Source organism: Macrotis lagotis, chromosome X, assembly GCF_037893015.1.
Source record: "Macrotis lagotis isolate mMagLag1 chromosome X, bilby.v1.9.chrom.fasta, whole genome shotgun sequence".
In the NCBI taxonomy this organism is placed as follows: Eukaryota; Metazoa; Chordata; class Mammalia; order Peramelemorphia; family Peramelidae; genus Macrotis; species Macrotis lagotis.
Window position 1 is genome coordinate 466,710,807 of NC_133666.1, and position 22,664 is coordinate 466,733,470.

General features: G+C 38.4%; 1 protein-coding gene across 6 annotated transcripts in view; it reads left to right on the plus strand.

The window, feature by feature from the left end:
* Positions 1 to 682: 682 nt before the first annotated feature.
* MTCL1 (microtubule crosslinking factor 1) overlaps positions 683 to 22,664 on the plus strand; it is a 162,394-nt gene continuing 140,412 nt past the window's right edge. For all 6 annotated transcript variants that reach the window (XM_074205390.1, XM_074205392.1, XM_074205391.1 and 3 more), the window contains exons 1-2: positions 683 to 2,045; positions 22,287 to 22,511. In XM_074205390.1, the coding sequence (XP_074061491.1) occupies positions 897 to 2,045; positions 22,287 to 22,511 (1,374 nt within the window). In that variant the 5' untranslated portion in view covers positions 683 to 896. The remainder of the gene's footprint in view (positions 2,046 to 22,286; positions 22,512 to 22,664) is intronic.

Consider the following 22,664-nt stretch of genomic DNA (forward strand, 5'->3'; position numbering starts at 1 on the left):
AACATGCGCATAGAGCTGCCCAAGCGTCAGGAGCAGAGGAGAGGCAGGGAGCAACGACGTTAGCAGTTTCTCTCTTTTAGGAGCAGGAGCCAAGGGTGCAGCAGGCAGAGGAGGGCTGGGGTGGGTGGCTGGGGAACGGGAAAGGAGCAGGAGATGGGAAGGATCTGTGAGTGTAGATGCAAGTAAGTGCTGGAGCTGATGAATGGAGGTAGATGAGCCAGAGACAAATGCGTTGGCGTCCCCGGCAATAACAGCCACCGCAGAAGGAATAGGGAGGAGGGGGCGAGCACTCTTCTCTCTGGATTAAGAGGGAAAGGAATCGATGCGGTGCCTTTGCAAAATAACTTGAGGCTCAGCATCCGCTCGATTGGAGACAGGCAAGAGAAAGAGTAAGGGAGAGCGAGGGAGGTAGAGGGAAAAAGAGAGGGAGGGGAGAGAGAAGGAGGGAGGACAGAGAGGGGGAGAGAGAGAGAGAGAGAGAGAGAGAGAGAGAGAGAGAAGAGAGAGAGGTTTTCAGAGGAGGGAGGGGGAGCGGAGCAGGGAGGCTTTGGAGAGCTCCGCTGGGGGCATCTTCTCCCCGGAGCAGACCAGCGCTTAGAGAGGAGCGAAGGCTACTGAGGAGAGTTGGGAGGGGGTGCCGCAGCCGGGGCTGGGGGCGCGGGGGGGTGGGAAGCCGAGAGAGCAACAGAAGGGATGAGAAAGCCAGCAGGGAGGTTGGAAGCCGCCGCTGCCACTGCGCTGCACCCAGCAGAGGGCGAGGAGGGGGGAGACTGTGGCTCCTGCCCCTGCTCCGGCCGCGATTCGGCGCGGACCCTGAGCCCGCCAGCGCTCGGCGTTCCCCGGCTCCGGCTGCCCGACCAGCTCCGGCCCCGGTCCTCGCGCCTCCCGTAGGGAGCATGGAGACGGCGAACGGCACGGGGGGCGGCCCGGAGGCGAAGCAGCCCCCGCACGGCCAGCACCATCCTCGCCACCACCACCACCACCCCTTGGCGGAGAAGAAGCGGCTGCAGCGCACGCCCTCGCCCGCCAGACCCTTCCTGAAGGACCTGCACCCTCGGGCCCCGGGCCCGGCCCCGGCCGCCCCCCGAGCCCCGGCGGCCGCGCCCGCGGCCCCCAAATCCCCGAGCCTCTCGGGCAAGGCGCACCCCAACCCGCCGCCGCCGCCGCCGCCGGCGCCGCCGTCCCCGGGGCTTCTGGCCGCCCAGGGCCGCCTCTCCCGGCGCGGCGGGGGCGGCCAACTGGGAGCTAAGGACAAGGGGGCGGGAGCGGGCGGCAAGCAGGGCGGCCACGCCAAGCCCTCCCCGAGCAACAAGAAGGCGGCCCGGGCCGCGCCGGGGGAGCGGCCGCCCAAGGCCGGGAAGCACCGGCCGCAGCCTCCGACGCCGCTGACGGCCGGGGAACAGGCGCCCACCCCCGGGAAAGGCCGCAAAGGCAAGCGAGGCTCCGGGGCGCCGGGGGCCGCAGCCCAGCCCCCGGCCGCTGCCCCGGCCCCCGCCGCCTGCGCCTCCACCAGCCCCGGCCACTCGGCCCCCGCGGCCCGGGCCCCCGCCTTCCCGGGCGCCCGCCTCAGCCACACGGACAGCAGCTCGGACCTGTCGGACTGCCCCTCCGAGCCTCTGTCCGACGAGCAACGCCTGATCCCGACAGCCAGCAGCGACGCGGAGTCGGGCACCGGCTCCAGCGACCGGGAGCCCAGGGGGGCCCCGACCCCAAACTCCAGCGGGAAAGCGGGACCTCCCCGCAGCCCCGAGCCCCTCGGACCTTCTTGTGCCTCCCCCGGGAGCGGGGGCGGCAGGGCCAGTCCTTCAGCGGTGCCCCCTGGTCCGGCCGGGCCTGGAGTAGGGGAGGATGCTGGGGGGCGAACCCAGCCGAGAGCCACCCCCGGGAGGGGCGGCCCGGGAGAAGACGGGAAAGGGCGGCCCGGGAGCGGCGGTGCCAACCGAGCCCCCAGCCCGTGTGAGCTGCAGCAGCTGGTGCTAGCGGAGGAGGAGGAGGAGCTGCTGCGGGAGATGGAGGAACTGCGCTCAGAGAACGACTATCTCAAGGTGAGAGGGGCGCAGGGGAAGCAGGCTAAGCCTCTGGGTGGGGGGAGCCGGGAGCTAGTGGGTCTCAGTCTGGCCTCTCCGCGCTCCTCCCTCGCTCCCTGCCCGCCTTGCTTGGTGCGGGAGGGGCGGACCAGCCGCTACCGCTGGATTTCCAGGCTCGGATGAGTCTTCCCACCCTCCCCTCTTCTCTTTTCTTTTCCCGCCCCTACACATCCTAATACTTAACTTGGGCAGAAAACTCTGGAAGAAGGGAGAGGTGGGAGCTTAGGGGGTGGTAGAAGGTATTTACTCTGGGCAGGTTCTCCAAACCTTTTCGTTTCTCTTGTTCTCGGTCATGCTAATGTATCTTCACACACACACACACACACACACACAGACACACACAGATGTACAGCACACACGTTTGTATTAGCGTTTTCCCGTAAATTAATTAACAATAAAATCACGGCAGTCTCTTATTTCTACCAGATTAAAAACGAGAGAGGAAAGGAAATTTGCGTACACGTTCTAGAGGAGGGAATATGTTTGGATTCTTGAAAGGAATCGCGGATCAGAAGTAAAACCACTTGTAGGGTTTCGCATTTCCATGAAGTGGATCAGGCTTCAGTGTAGATGTGAATTGTACCTATGATTTTATTGGTATGAAGAGTTTGCAGGGAAAGACCCTCCTCCCCAGATCTGCAATTTACAGTCTTGGTGTTGCCTAAACTAGAGCTCTGAGGGGTTGAGCGACTCGCCTCGAGTTACATAGCCAATATGCGTCGATAGAGAGACTTGAATTCAGGTCTTCCTATCAACTAAGATGACACTCTCCACTAAGCTGGAGAATCCCCCATCAATAAAGGCCCACTCTGCTCTGATCAGTAACAAGGATGACCAAATCGAAAGGAAAGGATGCAAGGTTACATGTTTTTAACTAGACAAACTGTGTAAGGAAGCCTGGAAGCCTCAAGTACTGTGAGACAGTTGGATTTAGTTGGTAAGTAGTTATCAGAAGACCCCCAAAGTTGTGTTTTGCCAAGAGAAATTTCTGTTTTCTGTTATACACAAAGACTGCACTTTCCCAGAGAATAGACATTTCCACCTGCCCTTAGCTGCTGTATCTTTAATTTCTCCTTGCATTGTTTGAAACTACATAACAATAGTACCACAGTTACTCTGTATAATGGTTCCTAGTTTGTTTTGCTGGCTTTCACTGAAGCTGATAGGGCCAGGCATGCAGAAAGGAATATCTAAATAATAGTTACTGTTAACATGGGACATCTGCATAACCAGCCTGTCTGAATGCTGTTTAGACAATAAAAAGATGGAAAAGAGGAAATAAAGATTTGTTAATATGATCTTTCTTGTTAGTTACTCTGGGCCTTCAATTTATGTTATGATAGCAGAAATAAATACTATGATCTTAATATATAATCTTCCCAATTCAAAAATGATTACCTCACCTCAATCTCATCTAGTTGTACATTCACTTATTTTTTTCCCCTCATAGCAGTGATTGTCTTTCATTGATTCACCCACAAATCTCTAGAGCTTTCTTTCTTATAAACAGGGACATACATTCTCAAGACAGCTTATATGGTAGTAGTGGTGGCTGGAGAGAATGTTTCAGTCTAAACAAAAACAGTGGAATTATGATAAACTGGAAAGACCACAGAACTGTGAATCAGAAGACCTGAATTTTTCTCCTAATTCTTCCATGAACTGGATATGTGACCATAAATAAATCATATATAAACTCTCAGGGTCTCAGGTCCCAGACTAGAGGGATCTCTATGGTACCTTTCAAGTCCTTGGTCTATTAATTAACTTGTCTATACATGTATTAAACCTGCCTTTCTAGACCTTTTAGCAGGTGCTTTAACCAACTGAGTTAAATAATAATAATCTTCATTAATATTAATGAAGAAAAAAAGGAGTAATATGCAAAGTGGGGCCCTGAGAGCTTTGGGGGGGGACGTGTCAAAAGAGGATGTCAAATGATTTTAAAAATTACCTCTTTGTATTGGCCACAAGGTTAAGTTCAAAAGGTAATAAGCAAAATAAAAAAAAGGTATATATCAACTTATATAAGTACTGAATTTTTTTCCTTCTAAAATATTCTCAGAGCTGCTGAGCCCTAAAGAACACAATCAATCATGAGAAAAATCTATCTTCTTTTTAAAAAGAGTCCCTATCCATTTTTAGTTTTTAAAACCAGTCCATTTCCCCTCATTTCAGGATTTGTTGTTGGATGCTTATTTTTGTGTCTTATTTTGAAATTATCTCTAGTAACTTTTGGTATAGTTGAGTCCTCCAGGAATGCAATGTAGTCATTCATTTCTAAGATGTCTGGTCTTGTCCAGGGACAAACACTAAGGACATTCTTTTGGGAACATACTGATTTAAATTTTTTTTTAGTTACTTGAACTACTCCCATACCAACTCTCCTTAGGGGTTTTTGTTTTCTTTCTGGTTGGCTAGCTTATAATGGATGCTCTAGGCAGGATGTGTGCAAATGGTAGGCTAGATCCCAGAGGAAATGGTTAATTTGTTGGAAAAGATGTATTCTCTAGGGTATATTCCAGGACCAGCTATGATCATCCATATGACCTATTTCCCATCATCTCCTCTGTAAAAGTAAGATGTAGGAGTTGCCAATCTGGAAGAATTGGTTGTGAAATGAAAATAATACTATCTTATATGCATTTTAATTAGACTTTGTTAATTCAAAGGAGAATAAAAAACTAAATTTAGATAGAAAATAGGACCTTGGGAAATTTTCTAAAGATCGATGAGTACACTCTAAGTCCAATAGTTTTTCTATGGTGCATTGTCTCCTATATACAAAATTATTATTTTTTTCTGGTATGCTACATTGTTGTCTTTTGTGAGAATGACTTGCAAATAGCATTTATTTATACATTGTTTCACAGCAAAAGTCTCATGTCCCAAGTCAAATGGGCCATAATTTCCTTATCTCTAAATCTGGGGAGTGACTGGGCTGGATGATTTCTTGTATACTTTCTAGATCTAGCATGCTATGATTCTGTGATTTTAATAGAACATCCTTGGCCAATTGTTTTTATTTCTTAACTTAGAAATATTAGGCCTGGATATCCAGGAAAACTAAGAGTTTGTAAAATATTGCCTTCTTTTTTGAGGTAGATCCTGCTGATCATTGCTATGAAATGATCACAGTGAAGAACTGAAATGAATAAAAACTCTTCAAGTAGAAGAAAGAAATCAACAAATCCATAGAAGAATGTATTATTGGGTTAATAAGTCCAAATGCAAGACAATTTTTTAAAAAAAAGAATCACTAATTTTAAAGAGACAAATGTACCATGTACATAATTCCCTGAAGTTTTTCTGGTTTAGGTTGTTCTTGATTCAAGAAAAGAAATCCCATGTCTCTAACTAGGGTAGGAAAGCTTATCAAAAGTTATATTTATGGATGATAATAATGATAGCTAATATTTATGTAATGTCTGTTGTGCCAGATGCTCCATTAAATACTTTACAAATATTATCTTATTTGATTCTCATAACAAAATAAGGCTTGTGAAGATTCAGGGCTTATGATGTCCATTAACAGTGCTTTCCTTTTTCATCTGCTAAGCATTTTGTGTTTATGAGCATGTCTAAGAAAAGCTGCCAATGGTACTTTGCCATGTGTTCCCAACAGCAGCCCTTTCAAAGAATGCCCTTTAACAATGCTTATATCTTTCAAGAGTTTTTGTTTGCTTTTGTGTTGTTTTGTTTTGCTTTGCTTTGTCCTTGCTAAGGATTGACATTGGTTTATCTAGGGTAAATCTGCTCTAGCCAAGAAGGTGGATTAAGTTGGATATAGGAATAAAAATTCTTTCCTAAGAGACTGCTTTCTACAGTAATTCTAGATGAGGTAACCAGGGTCCTCATAACGGTAGACCCACAGAAAACTATCCTATGTTTGAAGTACTTTGTCACTCTCTATCTATTTAAAGCCTAAAATTCTAATTTGTTTGCCTTTATTAACCGAGGAAGACACATGGATATGTGTTTATGCATATATATGTATATATTTTCATGTATATATTATATGCATTATATAGTCAAACAAAAGACCTTGAGTCAAACAGCAGCAAAATTTGTGACAAAAATATTCATCCACTCCAAAAAAACGTATTCAAAGGGGGTATTTGGTCACACAAATTACCCCACCAGCAGTGGGAGAGAGGACCATCTTCATGCTTCAGACTTCTGAAGATCATAGAAACATAGATTTAGAACTAGAAGGAATCTTGGAGATTATTGAATGCAACTTCCTCATTTTGAGATGAGAAAACTGAGGTACAGAGAAGTTAGTTGACTTTCCCAGGGTCATAGTTAATTTCTTTTGGCAGATTCTGAATTAATTTCTTTCTTTCTGACTCCAAGTGTAGTGCTCTATACAATATGACATGCTGCCTCATGTTGTCATAATGTTCTCCACTGATTTTCTTTTCCCCCAGAGCTGTTCTTAGTTAGGTGCCTTTGAAGAGCTACTCCTGGATTCTGCTGCCATTTTTTTGCATTTTCTGATGATGTAGGGGCAGAATCATGTACAGTAAAAAGAGTGCTAGACTTGAATTGAAGTTGGAGGATGCCTGGTTTAAATTCTGGTTCTGTCATTTAATGGAGCAACTAGATGATGTAGTGGTTAGAGCAGTGGTTTAGACTCAGGAAGATTTATTTTCATGATTTCAAATCTGGCCTACAACACAAGATGTGTAAGTCACTTTACTCTGTTTTTGTCAATTTCCTCCTCTATAAAATAAGATAGAGATAGAAATAACAAGCCACTCCAACATCTTTGAGAAGAAAACCAGGAATAGAGTCACTCAGAGTCAGACATGGCTGAAAAATGACTGAATGACAACCAATCTGTCACTTAATTACTTTGTAATTTGCATTTTCTCATCTATGAAACTTTGTTTTTTCTCATTTGTGAAATGAAAGAGTTAGACTACATCAGGGATTCTTCACCTAAGAGGTTCTAAGGTACCTTCTCTATCTCTCTATAGTTCACCCCAGATTTTTAGCTCACAGCCTCAGGATATCTTTGCTCTTTTGTGATTCAGGTACCAGCTAGCCCCAGTTATATCCTTTAGTTATCTATTTGTTCAATTTTTAAAAATTGCTGTCTTTTGTTGCTTATATCATCATAATTATTCAAAGTATCCCTTCCTCTTCTCCCAGACCAGAGCACCATCTCTCTCTCTCTCTCTCTCTCTCTCTCTCTCTCTCTCTCTCTCTCTCTCACACACACACACACACACACACACACACACACACACACACACACAGATAGATAGATAGATAGATAGACAGACAGATAGATAGCTAGATAGATAGATAGATATAGATATATACACACATTTAGGTAGGAAAAAGTTTGAAAATAAAAGTATCTGTGGCTCTCCCACCTCCCTGAAGAGATGAGTGGTATTTTTTATATCTCTTCATTTGAGTCATAATTGATTTTTGTAATTTGGTTACCTTGAAATTTGATTTTTTGGTGTGTGACTGTTCCTTCCATTTATTTGTAATGTAAATTGCTCATGTTTTCTTGTCTCTCTGCTTTCCTCATTTTGCATGAGTTCATGCAGATCTTACTATGTGTATCTGTATTCATTATATACAGAATTTCTATAGCACAATCATAACCCATTATATTCATGTACCATAATGTTTGTTTCCTATTTTTTGCTATAACAAAAAGTGTTTATTTTAGATATTTTGGTACATATGGGGATTTTTAAAACTGATAACTTCCTTGGGATATAGGCTCAGGAAAAATAAAAGCTCTAGTTCAGTGAGAATAGGCATTTTGATCACTTTATTTACATAATTCCAAATCCCTTTTCAAAATACTGAACTATTTCACAGTTCCACCAACAGTGTAGTAGTAGTAGTATGACTATCATTCCACAACTTCCCATGACTATTGACATTTTTGTCATCTTTGCCAAATTGCAGGGCATAAAGTGAAAATTCAGAGTTGTTTTTAAATTTATTTCTTTTTTTTATTAGTGATTTAGAGTATTTTTATATGGTTGTGAATACTTTGCAATTGTTTTAAGAGCTTTTGTTCATAACTTTTGATCACTTATCTGTTGATGAATGACTATTAGTGTGTGTATATGTGTGTTTGTATAGTTTATGTAGCATAGATACCAAACCCTTATCAGAGAAATTTTTCATATTTTCCCCCACCTTTGACCACTTAACTTCTTAACCTAGATGCATTAGTTTTGTCCATGTAAAAGTTTTTCAGCTTCATGTAATCACAGTTTTCTTTTTTCTGTCTTTTATAATTTCCACTATCTCTTGCTTGGTTAAGAATATAGCTCCTATCCATGACTATGAGAATTTTACACTATGCTTCTCTTCTAATTTTTTATTTATGATCTTTTATATCAAGTTGCATATCCATTTAGAATATATTGTGGAATATGATATAAGGTGTTACTATAAGCCTAATTTCTGCCAGATTTCTTTCCAGTTTTCCAAGCAGTTTTTTTTTTATCAAATATGAGAAGCTTTTTCCTCAGAAGTTTATGTTTTCTACTTTATCAAACACTGGATTATTGAGTTCTATTGTTTCTGGTTCTATCTTGTCCAGTCTGTTCCACTGATCCCTTTTTAATCAGATGGTTTTGATGACTACTGCTATATAATATATGACTGCTGCTTTATAATATAATATAATTTTAGGTCTGAAAATACTTCCTCCTTCATCCCTATTTCTTTTAATCTTTTCCCTTGATGTTCGAGGTCATTTGTTTTTCCAAATAAACTGTGTTATTATTTTACCAAGTTCTGTAAAGTATCCCCTTGGTAATATGATTGGTAGAATACTAAAAGTGTAAATTAATTTTAGTAATATCATCATTTTTATTATATTGGCATGGCCTAGCCATGAACAATGAATTCTTCCAACTATTTAAGTTGCTCTTTATTTCTTTGAGGACTTTGTAATTGAATCTATATGTTTTTTATATGCTTGAGTAGGTCAATTCCCCAGATATTTTATGTACCTCATAGTTATTTGGAGTGGAATTTTCCTTTTTATTATTGCTGTTAGATATTTTGAACTCATGACTGCTCAGGAGTGTTTCAGACTAAACTTTTAAAGTGAGAAAATTCTTTTTAGTGTCTTTTTACTTCCTTGATGTTAATCATGGTCTAAATAAATCACTGGAGCCTGGTTGAAAAGACTGAAAGGTGTTGGGGTTTTTTCCTTACTCTTCCTCTTTCTCCTTCTCCCCTAAAACCAAATCCCTGGACCTCTTAGACAGAGTGTCCTTGGTCCTACTTCACAACTTCTTATAGTCATCTTTAAATTAAGTGATTCTGAACTGTTTTAGTAAAAGGGGAACTTAAGTGACTTTGTAGGGTCCTCGGATTCTTTATGATTACAATTGCAGTTGTGCTGACAAGAACTCAAAAGTTTCATATAGTTTAGAGCAGAAACTGCCAGGGAAGCATGTATGATGCAGTATTTTTAAAATACTCCCACCCTTCTCTCTCTCCTCCCCCCTCTCTTCCCTTTAAATTCACTGATTTGTACCCCCCCCCTTTCATTTTTCACAACTGAAGTTACTTCTGATTCTTTTCTGAAAATTCCTCTTTCCAAACCTAATCTATATTAGTCAAGTAAAAGAATAGATGTAATAATCTGAGGAGGCAAAAATCACGTTGATCACTGGAAACTCACTGAGTTCATCAGCTGTTGAAATGAAATATCAGTTTGATAAACAATGGTAGCAGGTCCATAGGTCTTGTTAGCCGCAGCTGTGACTCTGCTCCAAACACTTCCATTGTCCACGGGGAAATGAAGTGAATTATTTGTATATTACAAGAGACAATAGCTTCTGTCTGAAGCTCCCAGTAGAATGCATTATTGTAATACTATCCAGATGACTATTCCCACTGTCTAGATTGTGTCTATTTAAAGAAAGCTTATTGAAATAGAAAAAAAATTGATTTAAAGCTGTGTAATCAAAGCAAAAGTTTAAATAAAAACAAAAATGTAGTATAAAAGAAAAACCAGGATTTTTTTGTTTAAAATTTGTTAATGGGTAAATTACTTAATTATACAATTCCAATATTATTAGAAATATATACATTTTCATTCAAGATTTTCTCCAATACACAATGCAGCAGTATTCTTTTAGTTTGAGATTCACAGTAAGGTATATTTATATGTAGAAGAGGAAGATAGTTTGATAGCTCAACATCTGTATGAATAGAGAATTTCTTTTGTAGGAAAAATTATTCTTTTCAAATCAGACTAACTTCTCACTTAGGTAATACATAGTATGTATGTATCTGACAGAAGTGACATTGATATTTAATATAAAAGGAATTGGATATAGTTCAGGATTTCCTTAGCAATGTCTAAAAATACAAAAATGACTTTTTTATAATCTCAAAATTGTTTAATAGACATAATTTTATGTTCGGTTCAATTAAGTTATAGATGAGGCATGTTTTTAAGTTTGTGATATAAATAGTTCTATACCTGGACATGCTATCAGAACACTGCTGTAATATTACCATACTAAAATGTTTTTTATCATTATGATCTTAAAAACCATTGATAGTTATGCCTTTTGTGGTTACCACTAATATTTATAATTCCTTCTCTAACCTTTCTAAATGATCCTTAGTAATGGTTTTACACTAAAGAGTTAATTTAAAAATACAAGAAATAATTATTTTTGTCCTAGTTTTAAAAAATGAGCTATGTTATGAATAAGATTTGACACTGCAATGATCTCTCCCCTTTTTGGTAGCTGTAATGTAATGTGGAAGAATGATAGATTGAACTATTGTCATCTAAGTGTTGATTCATATTTTCTATACATACTTTTTATTTTTAAATTAAATTAATTTCTATTTTTGTTCCTGTCTACCTCCCTTTACTTCAAATGAGGGGGGAAAGAAGAAAAAGAAAACTATTGTTTTATATATATATATATATATATATATATATATATATTATACATATAATATATATATATAATCAAAAAAACAAATTCCTATACTGCTCATATCCAAATAACACATACATATATATATATATATATATATATATATATGTATACACACACACACACACACACACACACACACACACACACATGTCCTTTTCTGCATCCAGGCCATCACCACTCTGAGGAGATGTGGCTTACGTAGTTGTGATTACTATCTTTGAAAACTATGTCTTTAGTGAGATTGTCTTCTAGCCCTTTGAACAGTCTCATCCAGTGGGTCATTCCTGAATTTCTTTTCAGCATTTAGATCCGTAGAGAACACCTGATAATTTCTATGCTAAATTTCTACCATTTCATTTTTCAAATTAACTTTTTCCATTAACTGCACAAATTATGGATTGGAAGTGTTTTATCCAAGTAGGTATTTATGTGTATAAAATCTGGGAGTATTTTGTAGATTGCAACTTCAGCATGAGCCAGGCATGGTATGACTGCCAAAAAAAGCTAATGCAATGTTAGTCTTCATTAATGGAATCATTATTTTCAGAGCAAGGGAAATAAGAGACTCTACCCTGGTCATATCATTTTTGTTCAATCAGGAAAGTGAGACTTGGAATCCAGGCTAGTGGAAGGGACTGTGAATGTTTAGTCTGGAAAAGACTTAGCGGAACTTTAGAGAGGCATTTTCATAGAGTAGATAGAACACTGGATTTCTGGAGAATGAGGATCTGGCTTTGAATTCTGACTTTGCTACTTACTATTTGTACAACTTTTTTTTTTTTGCTGAACTAAAATGATTTTACCTCTCTGTTTTTCATGTGCAAAACAGGAAGAGGGTTTGGACTAAATGGTCTAGCTTTAAACTATGGTTCTGATATAATAGCTTTCTTCAAGTTTTTGAAGGACTGTCACAAGTGGGAGAAATGATGCTTGAAGTTTAGATCCACAACATTGCTAGTGGTCTTATCAAAAAAGCAAATTTAGTCTTAATGTAAGGTGAATCTCCCAAGAATTAGAGAATCTAAAAATGAAACAGGCTACCTCAAGAGGTAGTGAATTCTCTTTCCTGGTGTCTGTAAGCAAAAGTTCTATGATCACTTAGAGAGAAAATGGGACCCTGAGCAAGTGGCTTAAGCCCTATTAAGTGTAAGGATTAATAATAACACCTGGCTACCAAGGTTGTTAGGAAGCTCAAATGATTTAATATATAAAATGTTTCCTAAACTTTAAGGTGCTATTTAATTTTTAGATTTTATTATTGTTAGTATGATGATGTTGATGATGATGATGTTGATGTTGGGACAGTTGCTTTTATGGTCCTGTCCAATTTTAGCATTTTTTTTAGAGTTCAGAGCTTCCATGTTCTGACTAGTTGGGGAATAAACCACAAGAATGACAGAAAGTGAAGGCAGCAGTCAATGGTCTTCCTCCTATACTTCTTCATTAAACTCTCATTTCTCCCACACTTATTCATTAAAACTATTTAGGCAAGCCACTGAGATTATTTTCTGTTTATCCAATATGCTCTTTTAAAATAACCAGTCTCCACTCTTCTCAAAAATTTTGGAAGTACTTTTTGCCCATAATTTAAGTTCTATAACCCTCAGTATAGTAATCAATATATATATATATATATATTTAAAGTTATAGAGATGTTATATACATACATGTATGTATGTGTGGTTCAGAAAAATTTTCCTAAAAATATGATACACAGAAAAATGTCAAATGGTAGGTCAAGAGATGGTAGTAGAGCCCTAAATTTGTTCTTTCATTGCTTTAGACCATATATTATTACCTGAATCAATCAATACAATTTCATTAAGCATCTACTGCATAAGATGCATTATGGAAGACATAAAGGAGAACAGTCCTTGTCCTCAAGGAGCTTATATTCTATAGTGGGGAACAACCATGCATATATAAGTATATAGAAAGTATAATCAAAGAAATTTTTAGGGGGAGGTACTAGTTACTATGGTGAATTGGCATGCTGTTTTCAATGAATAATCTTAAATTCAAATTTCAAATTTATGAAATACATAAAGTAAAATGAAACCTTGGAATCCATTTGAGGAAGTTCAGAGTCTTGAAAAATCTTTACATTTAATAAATATGATGCAGCAGAAAGATTGCAGAACTTGGAATCAAAAGATCTGAGTTGAAATCTTGATGACTGTAGACAAATCACAATCTCTCTGATCTTCACTTTCTCATCTGAACAATGGTGGTTAGTATTGTATTTCCTATTTCACTAGATTATTGTAAAACCATTTTAACTCATAAAGTACTATATCAGTAAGATTTGTTAGGATTCAGGTTTCTCAGGTTTACAAAATGTTTTTCCCAGAAGATTGGTTGCACAAGTATTATTACATTTCTTAAGGAATGTTTCTTTAAAAGAACTCAAAGCAGCCCTATCAAGGATTATCACTCACTCAGAAAATATTTTCAAGTTCTACTGAAATACTCTCACTTATTCTCTTCAGTATTCTTACAAAACTAGAGATGACAGCAACAAAAATGTTAAAATTGTAGGAAAAAAACTTGAAATAGCTTGTGTGAGACACTTAAGCTTTTAAGATAAAAACCTGAAATATTTTGTACATGAAGAGCAAAGAGGGTACTTTTTGGCAATTAAACAAAAACTTAGTACATGATGATTTTTACAAAAGATCAGCAGTCACTGCTGTTGAAGATGAACTTATTTTCATCTTTAAGGTTTACATACCTTTAGTAGACATTTGTAGCACTTAGCAAAGAGTAAAACATTTAGCACAACGTCTGGCACATAATATATATTATATAAATTATTCATTAATTATTATATTGATGTTTTCAAGAAAGTCAGTATTCATCATTATGGAAACTATAAAGACTTTTGGAAACCCAGAATGATCAGTTTTATTCATTTAATTGCTTGAGTTGTGGTTAAACTTTCAAAAATAGCACATCTGTTGGTTGATTTGTTTTTTATAGTACCTCTCATTGCAAATAATACTCATATAGGTTGTGCATTTTGTGTGATGCAGTACTTTGAAGGTGGTAAAAATGTAGTTATCAAAAGCTAAACATTTTTGAAAAGGGGACAGGGTAAAAAAAGAGAAAGGTAAGTAAAATATGATATAGCTATTATAACAATAAATGTGAATGAATAAATCATTCATAAAATGAAAGCAAGTAGAAGACAGACTAGAAACCAGAATCTAACAATATGTTATGAGAAATTCACTTGAAAAAGAAAAACATAGAGTTAAAATCAAGAACTAAAGCAGAATTTACTAAGCTTCAGCTAATGTAAAATGGCAGAAGTAATGATTATGATCTCAGACAAAACAAAAACAAAAATAGACCTAATTAAAAGAAATATTCAGGAATATATTTTGCTAAAAGGCACTGCTATCAATGAAGTAATATCAATATTAAGCATATATGAACCAAATGTCATAGCACACAAATTCTCAAAGGAAAAATTAAATGAGTCATGGGAGGAAATAGAAAGAAAAATTATACAAATAGAGTAATTCAACTCCCCCCCCTCAGATCTAAATAAATCTAATAATAAAATAAAGAAATAAAGGAGATTAATGGAATTTTAGATGAGTTAACTATGATAGTCCTTTGGAGAATATTGAATGACAATTGAAAGAATTATGAATTTTTCTTTTTTCTTTTTTTTTAGAATTTTTGCAAGGAAAATGGGGCTAAGTGGCTTGCCCAAATCCACACAGCTAGGTAATTATTATGTGTCTGAGGTAGGATTTGAACTCAGGTACTCCTGACTCCAGGGCCAGTGGTCTATCCACTGTACTACCTAGCTGGCCCAAATGCCTCTTTCTTTTTTTTTAATTTTAAAGATAATGTATTTATTTATTTAGTTTTCAGCATTCATTTTTTTAAATTTATTTTTTATTCTCATTTTGTACAAATGTTTTTTTTACATTAATAAAATATTCTTGTTTAAAAGTAAACAAAATACCCCCCCCCATGAATACAGATAGACTTGCTTGGGCAAAAAAAGTAAAGGGGAGAGAAAAAAGATTAAAATAAAAAAAAATAGTAGTAATTGTAGGTATGGCCAGGTGGCGCAATGGACAAAGCACCAGCCCTGGAGCCACAAGCACCCGAGTCCATATCCAGCCTCGTAAACCCAACAATAACCCAGCCATGTGAGATGCAGGCCACCCGATCCCCACTGACCTGCAAAAAACCAAAAAGAAGAGAAAAAAAAAGATCCAAAATAAAATAAAATAGTAATAATAGTAGGGGTGGCTGGGTAGCAGACAGAGCATTGGCCCTTGTGCCAGGAGCACCTGGGTCCAAATCCGGCCCCAGACACCCAAAGATCACCCTGCTATATGGCCCCAGGCAGGCCACCCAGCCCCACTTGCCCTGCACCCTCCCCCAAATAATAATAACAAAAAATGTGCTTCAGTCTTTGTTCCAACACCAACAACTCTGTTACGGGTGGATCACATTCTTTATAAGTCCATCAAAAAAGTTACTTCCATATTTTTCCAACGTTGCCATTGCTAATCGCAACTCCCTCCTTTCTTATTTCTCCACTACAATGTACTATATTTTCTCTCTCCTTCTCACTCTGACTCTGCTGTAGGGTTGCTGAGTGGTGCAGCAGACAGATCCCTGGTCCTGGGGCCAAGAAGCCCTGAGCCCCCATACCACCCCTTAGGCCCAGAATCCACCTGGCCCTATGGTCCTGGGCAGGCCATCCAATCCCAGCCCCTTGAAAGAAGTAAAAAAGAAAATGTGTTATATCTGACCCCTCTCCCCGCATGGTCCATCCTCTCCTCCTTTATTCACATCCCCACCCCTTCTCCCTGCTCCCCCCTCCTTCTTACTCCAGATGTCTATACCCCATTGAGTATATTTGCTGTTTCTTCTCCTAGCCATCTCTGATGAGAGCAAGGGTTCCCTCATTCCCCCTTGCCTCCCCCCTTCCATATCATTGCAATAGCTCATTGTAATAAAAAAAATCTTATTATGTGAAATATCTTGGACTATTCCCCCTCTCCTTTTTCTTTCTCCCATTCCATTTCCCTTTTTTCTATTGACTCCATTTTTACATCATATTTTATCTTCGAATTCAGCTTTCTCCTGTGCTTCAACTATAAAAGCTCTATCTACCTGCTCTATTAACTGAGAAGGTTCATATGAGTATTATCAGTGTCATTTTTCTATGCAGGAATACATGCAGTTCATCATCATTAAGTCCCTCATATTTTCCCCTTCTCCTTCAATCTCTATGCTTCACCTGAGTCCTGTATCTGAAGATCAAACCTTCTTTTCAGCTCTGGCCATTCCAAAAGGAACATTTGAAATTCCCCTGGTTCATTGAAAGTCCATCTTTTTCCCTGGAAGAGGACATTCAGCCTTGCTGGGTAGTTCATTCTTGGCTGCATTCTAAGCTCTTTTGCCTTCCAGTATATTGTATTCCAAGCCCTACGAGCTTCCAATGTAGTTGCTGCTAAGTCCTGTGTGATCCTGACTGCAGCTCCACGATATTTGAACTGTGTCCTTCTGGCTGCTTGTAATATTTTCTCTTTGACTTGGGAGTTCTGGAACTTGGCTATAATATTCCTAGGGGTTGGTTTTTTGGGATCTCTTTCTCAGGGGGATCGTTGGATTCTCTCCATTTCTATTTTGCCCTCTGTTTCTAGAATATCAGGGCAATTTTCCTGTAGTAATTATCTGAAAATGATGTCAAAGCTCTTTTCCTGATCATGACTTTCAGGTATTCCAATAATTTTTAAATTATCTTTTCTAAGTCTGTTTTCCATATCAGTTGTTTTTCCAATGAGATATTTCACATTTTCTTCTAATTTTTCATTTTTTGTATTGATTTGTATTGTATTGAGTCCTGATTTCTGTTAAATTTCTGTTAAATCCATCAATCTCCCTGAATTCTATTCTTTGTCTGAAGGATTTGTTCTCTTCAGAGAGTTTTCTTATCTCTTTTTCCATCTGGCCAATTTTGCTTTTTAAAGCATTCTTCTCCTCAATAACTTTTGAACTGTTTTATCCATTTGACCTAAGCTGGTTTTTAGCATGCTATTTTCTTCAGCATTTTTTTGGATTTCCTTGACTAAGCTGCTGACTTCATTTTCATGTTTTTCCTACATCTCTCTCCTTTCTTTTCCCAGTTTTTCTTCCAACTCCCTCATTTGATTTTCAAAGTCTTTTTTGAGCTCTGTCATAGCCTGAGCCCAATTTCTGTTTTGCTTGGAGTCTTTAGATGCAGGAGCTTGTGCTTCCTCATCTTCAGACTGAGTATTTTGATCCTTCTTGGGCTCATTTGCAAAATATTTCTCAATAGTCTTTTTTTTGTTTCTTTGCTTGCTCATTTTCCCAGCCTGGGCCTGGTTTTGGGGTGCTTCCTGAGCTTTTGGGACACTCCCACAAGGGTCTCAGTGTGTGAGGCTCTGTCCTCCCTCCTGGTCTGTGAATGACCATAAGCGCCCCCTTCTGCCACGGGGCCGAGGTGGGGGGCCCCTGTTGTTCTATGGGGGGGCCTAGACTGGGATCAGGATCTGAATGTGGTCAGAGCCACAGAGTCCTGTTCCAGGGGCAGAGGACAGAGCTTGGCAGTCTCTCTCTCTCTCTTCACTCCCCTCCCTCTGCTCAATGGTCTCCTGGGGGCTCCGCCTGCTTCTGTTTCCTGGTCTAGGCTGAGGAAAGACCAAGCTGCTGGCTCTGTGCCCTGAGGGCTGGGCTCCACATGCTTGCTCTGGCAGAGGTCCCCCACTGTTCCCCCACTTTGTGCCTGGTGCTCCCCAGGGTGCAGCTCAGGAGACTCCCCCGCTGCTGTGAGCCATGGCTCCCAGTGCCCTGGGGCTGCCTCTGGGAGGCTGAAGTCCTTTCACTCTGGCGGCCCACCCCCTCTGGCAGGTCGCCCCTCCGACCCCAGGAAGCTGAGCCTTTCTGGTCTTTTCCAGGTTACCTTGAGTAGGAGAACTGCCTCACTGGGTCCCTTTGTGGGTTCTGTCTCTTGAAAGTTTAGTTAGAGTCCTTAGCTTATGAGTTATATCAGAGAGCTCCTAAGACTGGATCCCTTCATGTCGCCATCTTGGCTCCGCCCCCAGCATTCCCAAATGCCTCTTTCTTAACTCTTTATGATACCTTCACAAAAATTGCCCACGTATTGGGACTTAAAAATTCACAAACAAATGCAGAAAAGCAGAAGTATTTAATGCACCCCTTTCCAAGAATAATGCAATAAAATTGCATTCAATAAAGGACATATGAGGATAGATTAAAAATTAATTAAAAACTAAATAACCTAATTATAATGAATGAATGAAAAGAGCAAATCATAGAAACAATAATTTCATTAACAAGAATAACAATGAAACAATGCACTAAAATATAGGATATAATCAAAACAATACTTAGGGAAATTTTTATACCTTTAAATACTTATATCAGTAAAAGAGAGAAAGAGTAGATGATGATTTGGTCCTGCAACTAAAAAACTTGAAAAAGAACAAATTAAAAATTCTGAATCTCAAATTAGGGATGAATAAAACTGAAAGTTAAAAAACAAACATTAAACTAATAAATAAAATTTGAGGTGATTATATGAAAAAATAGCATATTGACTAAAAAAATAAAGAATAAAACCAAACTACCAGTATCAAATTTGATCAATCTTCATCAATGAAGATAAAATTAATGCACTTAAGAGTTATTTTGCCCTACTCTATGTCAATAAAATGTATCATCTAAATTAAATGTATAACTATTTACAAAGTTATGCCTAGATTTTATAGAAGAGGAAATAGAATTCAACTTATCTTAGAAGAAATTGAACAAGTCATAAATGAACTCCCTAGGAAATTTGCCAGATAGATTTACAAGTGAATTCTACCAAACCCTTAAAGAACAATTAATTCCAATACTATTAAAATTATTTTTTAAAAAATAAAGATTCCTGCCAATTTTTTTCTGACACAAATATTGTTTTGATACCTAGTCCAGAGAGGGAAAAAAAACAGAAAAAACTATAGGGCAATTTCCCTGTTGAATATTGTTACAATAATGGTTGATAAAATGCTAGCAAGGTGATTACAGCAGTATATCACAAACTTCATACACATATAATTCTGGTGGAATTTATACTAGAAATGCAGTATTTTCACTATTAGGAAAATTATAAGCATAATTTATTATATCAGTTAGAAAAGAAAAAACATGTGATAATAAAATACCCATTCTTATTAAAAATACTAGAAAGCATAGAATTAAATTCATATCTTAAAATGATAAGTAGCATCTATATAAAATCAAGAGCAAGAATATTTCCCTTTATTTTCCACTAATGGGAATATGCTAGAAACCTTCCCAATAAGATCAAGATAAAGCAAGGATGTCCATTATTATTCAATGTTATACTAGAAATATTAGCTGTAGCAATGACAAGAAAAAGAAATTAAAGAAATAAAAATAAGTAATGGGGAAACAAAGCTATCACTCTTTGCAGTTGGTATGATGGTAAAGGGAAATGTAAAGAATCAATTAAAAACTAGTTGAAACAACTGCTTCAGCAAATTTACATGACATAAAATAAACCTGCACAAACCATCTCTCTCTCTGTCTCTCTCTGTCTCTGTCTCTGTCTCTGTCTCTCTCTCTCTCTGTCTCTCTCTCTCTCTCTCTCTCCCCCCTTATGTATGTATGTATATATGTATAAATATACCAGAATAAAATGGAAAAAATATAGGGAAATTCCATTTAGTATAACTGCATATTTGCATTGCATCAAATCTATAAGATTGCAAGATCACAAATCATTCCCAATTGATAAATGGTCAAAGGATATGAACAGTTTTCAAATGAAGAAATTAAAACTTTATAATAAACATATGAAAAAAGGCTCCAAATCATTATTGATTAGAGAAATGCAAATTAAAACAGCAATGAGGTATCATCTTATACATATCAGAGTGGCCAAGTTGAGAAAAACGGAACATGATCAATGTTGGAGAGGCTGTGGGAGGACTGGGACATAGATGCATTGCTGGTAGAGTTGTGAATGGATCTAATCTTTCTGAAGAACAATAGGGAACTATGCTGAAAGAGCAATAAAACTGTTCATATCCTTTGGCCCAGAAATTCCAATCTAGGTTTATATCCAGAAGAAATTATAGAAAAAGGGAAAAGTCCTACATATTCCAAAATATTCATAACAGCTCTTTTTGAAGTGGCAAAGGATTGGAAATTGAGAGGATGCCCATCAATTGGGGAATGGCTAAACAAGTTATGGTACATGAATACTATGGAATATTATTGTTCTATAAGAAACCATAAATGGTCAGATTCTGGAGAAGCCTGGAATGACTTATGGGATCTGATGCTGAGCGAAGGCAGTAGAACCAAGAGAACAATGTACACATCAACAACAACATTGTGAGATGATCAGCCTTGATGGAAGCAGCTCCTCTCAGCCGTCCATTGAACTAGAACAACTAACTGTATTAGAGTGTGGCTATGGACTACATTATCCCCATCCAGAGGAAGAAAAACAAAACAAAACTCACAAAAAAACCCCTTCAGAATCTAATGAACACTTTATAAAAATTATCTCTTATGTATCTCTTATCCTTAATCCTAATTCCTCATGCCAAAAATCACTAATTTGTAAACATGTTTAACAAAATATTATGTAAAATGCTAACCTGACTGTTCCCTATTGAGGGGAGGAGGATGGGAAAGGAGAGTGGAGGGAAATTTTGTAACTTGGAAATATGCATGTAGTAATCATCAAAACAATCTGATACTGGAGAAGAATTACAGTAATTGACGAATGGAATTTATTAGGGACAAAATATATAGAATTAAATGATCACAGTAAACTTGTGTGTGATAAACCCAAAGATCCAAGAGATTAGAACAAGACTTTATTTTTTAGGTTTTTGCAAGGCAATGGGGTTAAGTGGCTTGCCCAAGGCCACATAGCTAGGTAATTATTAAGTGTCTGAGACCAGATTTGAACTCAGGCACGCCTGACTCCAGGGCCAGTGTTCTATCCACTGTGCCACCTAGCCACCCCAAGAATTCATTTTTGACAAAAAACTACCAAGAAAACTAGAATAAAATCTGGCAAAGACTAGATATAGACCAATATCTCATACTATATATTAAGGTAAGCTAAATATGGTACATGATTTAGACATAAAGAATGAAGTCATAAGCAAATTAGGGGAGAAAATTAGATAAGAAATGATGAGGATATTGATTTTTACAAAATCCTGGGAAGATTTAGATGAACTGATGCAAAAAAATAAGCAGAATCAGGAGAGCATTATTTCTTAAGCAATATTGTAATGATGATCAGCTGTGAAAGACTTAGCTTCTCTGATCAGTACAGTGAACCACAACCATTCCAAAGGATTTCTGATGAAAAAAATGCTATCTACCCCCAGAGAGAGAACTGAGTATATTTTCTTCTTTCTTTTTCTTGTTTCCCAACCACCCCCCTCCCCCTTCCCAGAAACATAGTTAATGTGAAGAAAGAGAAAAGAATTACATCTTCTTCTCCAAATGCAGTCCTTTATCTACTATGCTGGCTATTATACCAAATGGTTATGTCTTTTCTATGTATATGGATCATTCATCTATATTAACGAATCAAGGCAGAGGTAGAGATTAGAAATGAAATATAGGAAGTCAATAAGCCTACCAGGGATTTACATTCTATGTAGGAAAAACAACACATTACAAGAAAACAATTCTGCTCTTGATAATCAAAATAATCCTGAGAAGGAATTGTTGGGTTTTTTGTCTGAAAACTGAGCTGTATGTTATGAAGCAGAAATTTATATACATTAAAATATATGCTGTAGTTCTAATAGTAACACAGTTGAATTAAGGTTGTAGACCAAAGAACTTTCAATTCAATTGTGCTTATAGAAGCATGAGTTGCTGCGGAATGCATCCCAGAGACTGGCACCTATAATAATTATCTACTTTTAATGTCTGAGATTTTAAGACTAGAACAAGGCTTTAAAGGACATCACTTTGGATGGCAAATCCCGGAAACTCCCTTTAATCATAACAGAGGTCAATAAGGCATCAATAAGGATAGCTTTGTACATTGAAAGTTAATTCCTAAGCCTGCTAGGTTTTGTATTCTGTGTCCATGTGAAAACTGTGTAGGTTTTTTTGTCTTATTTTGTTTTGGAGGAAGCAGGCTTGTAAATTTGCTTGTTTTGGGTTTGTACAGGACGAGTTGGACGAACTCCGTGCAGAAATGGAAGAGATGCGTGACAGCTATTTGGAAGAAGATGTTTACCAACTGCAGGAACTCAGACGAGAACTGGATCGTGCTAATAAAAACTGCCGTATCCTGCAATACCGTCTCAGGAAAGCTGAACAGAAAAGCCTGAAGGTTGCTCAGACTGGTCAGGTGGATGGAGAACTCATCAGAAGTCTGGAGCAAGATTTAAAGGTATGTGATCAATAGAACTCAAGCATGCCTTCCTAACAAAAGATGCCTCCCCCCCCCCCTTCAGATCTTAATTCTGGAAATTTTTTTAAAAAGCAACTAATTCTTAAACTTGTGCTTTATGTAGTAGTTTTATGTTTTTGGAAAGGTTGTATT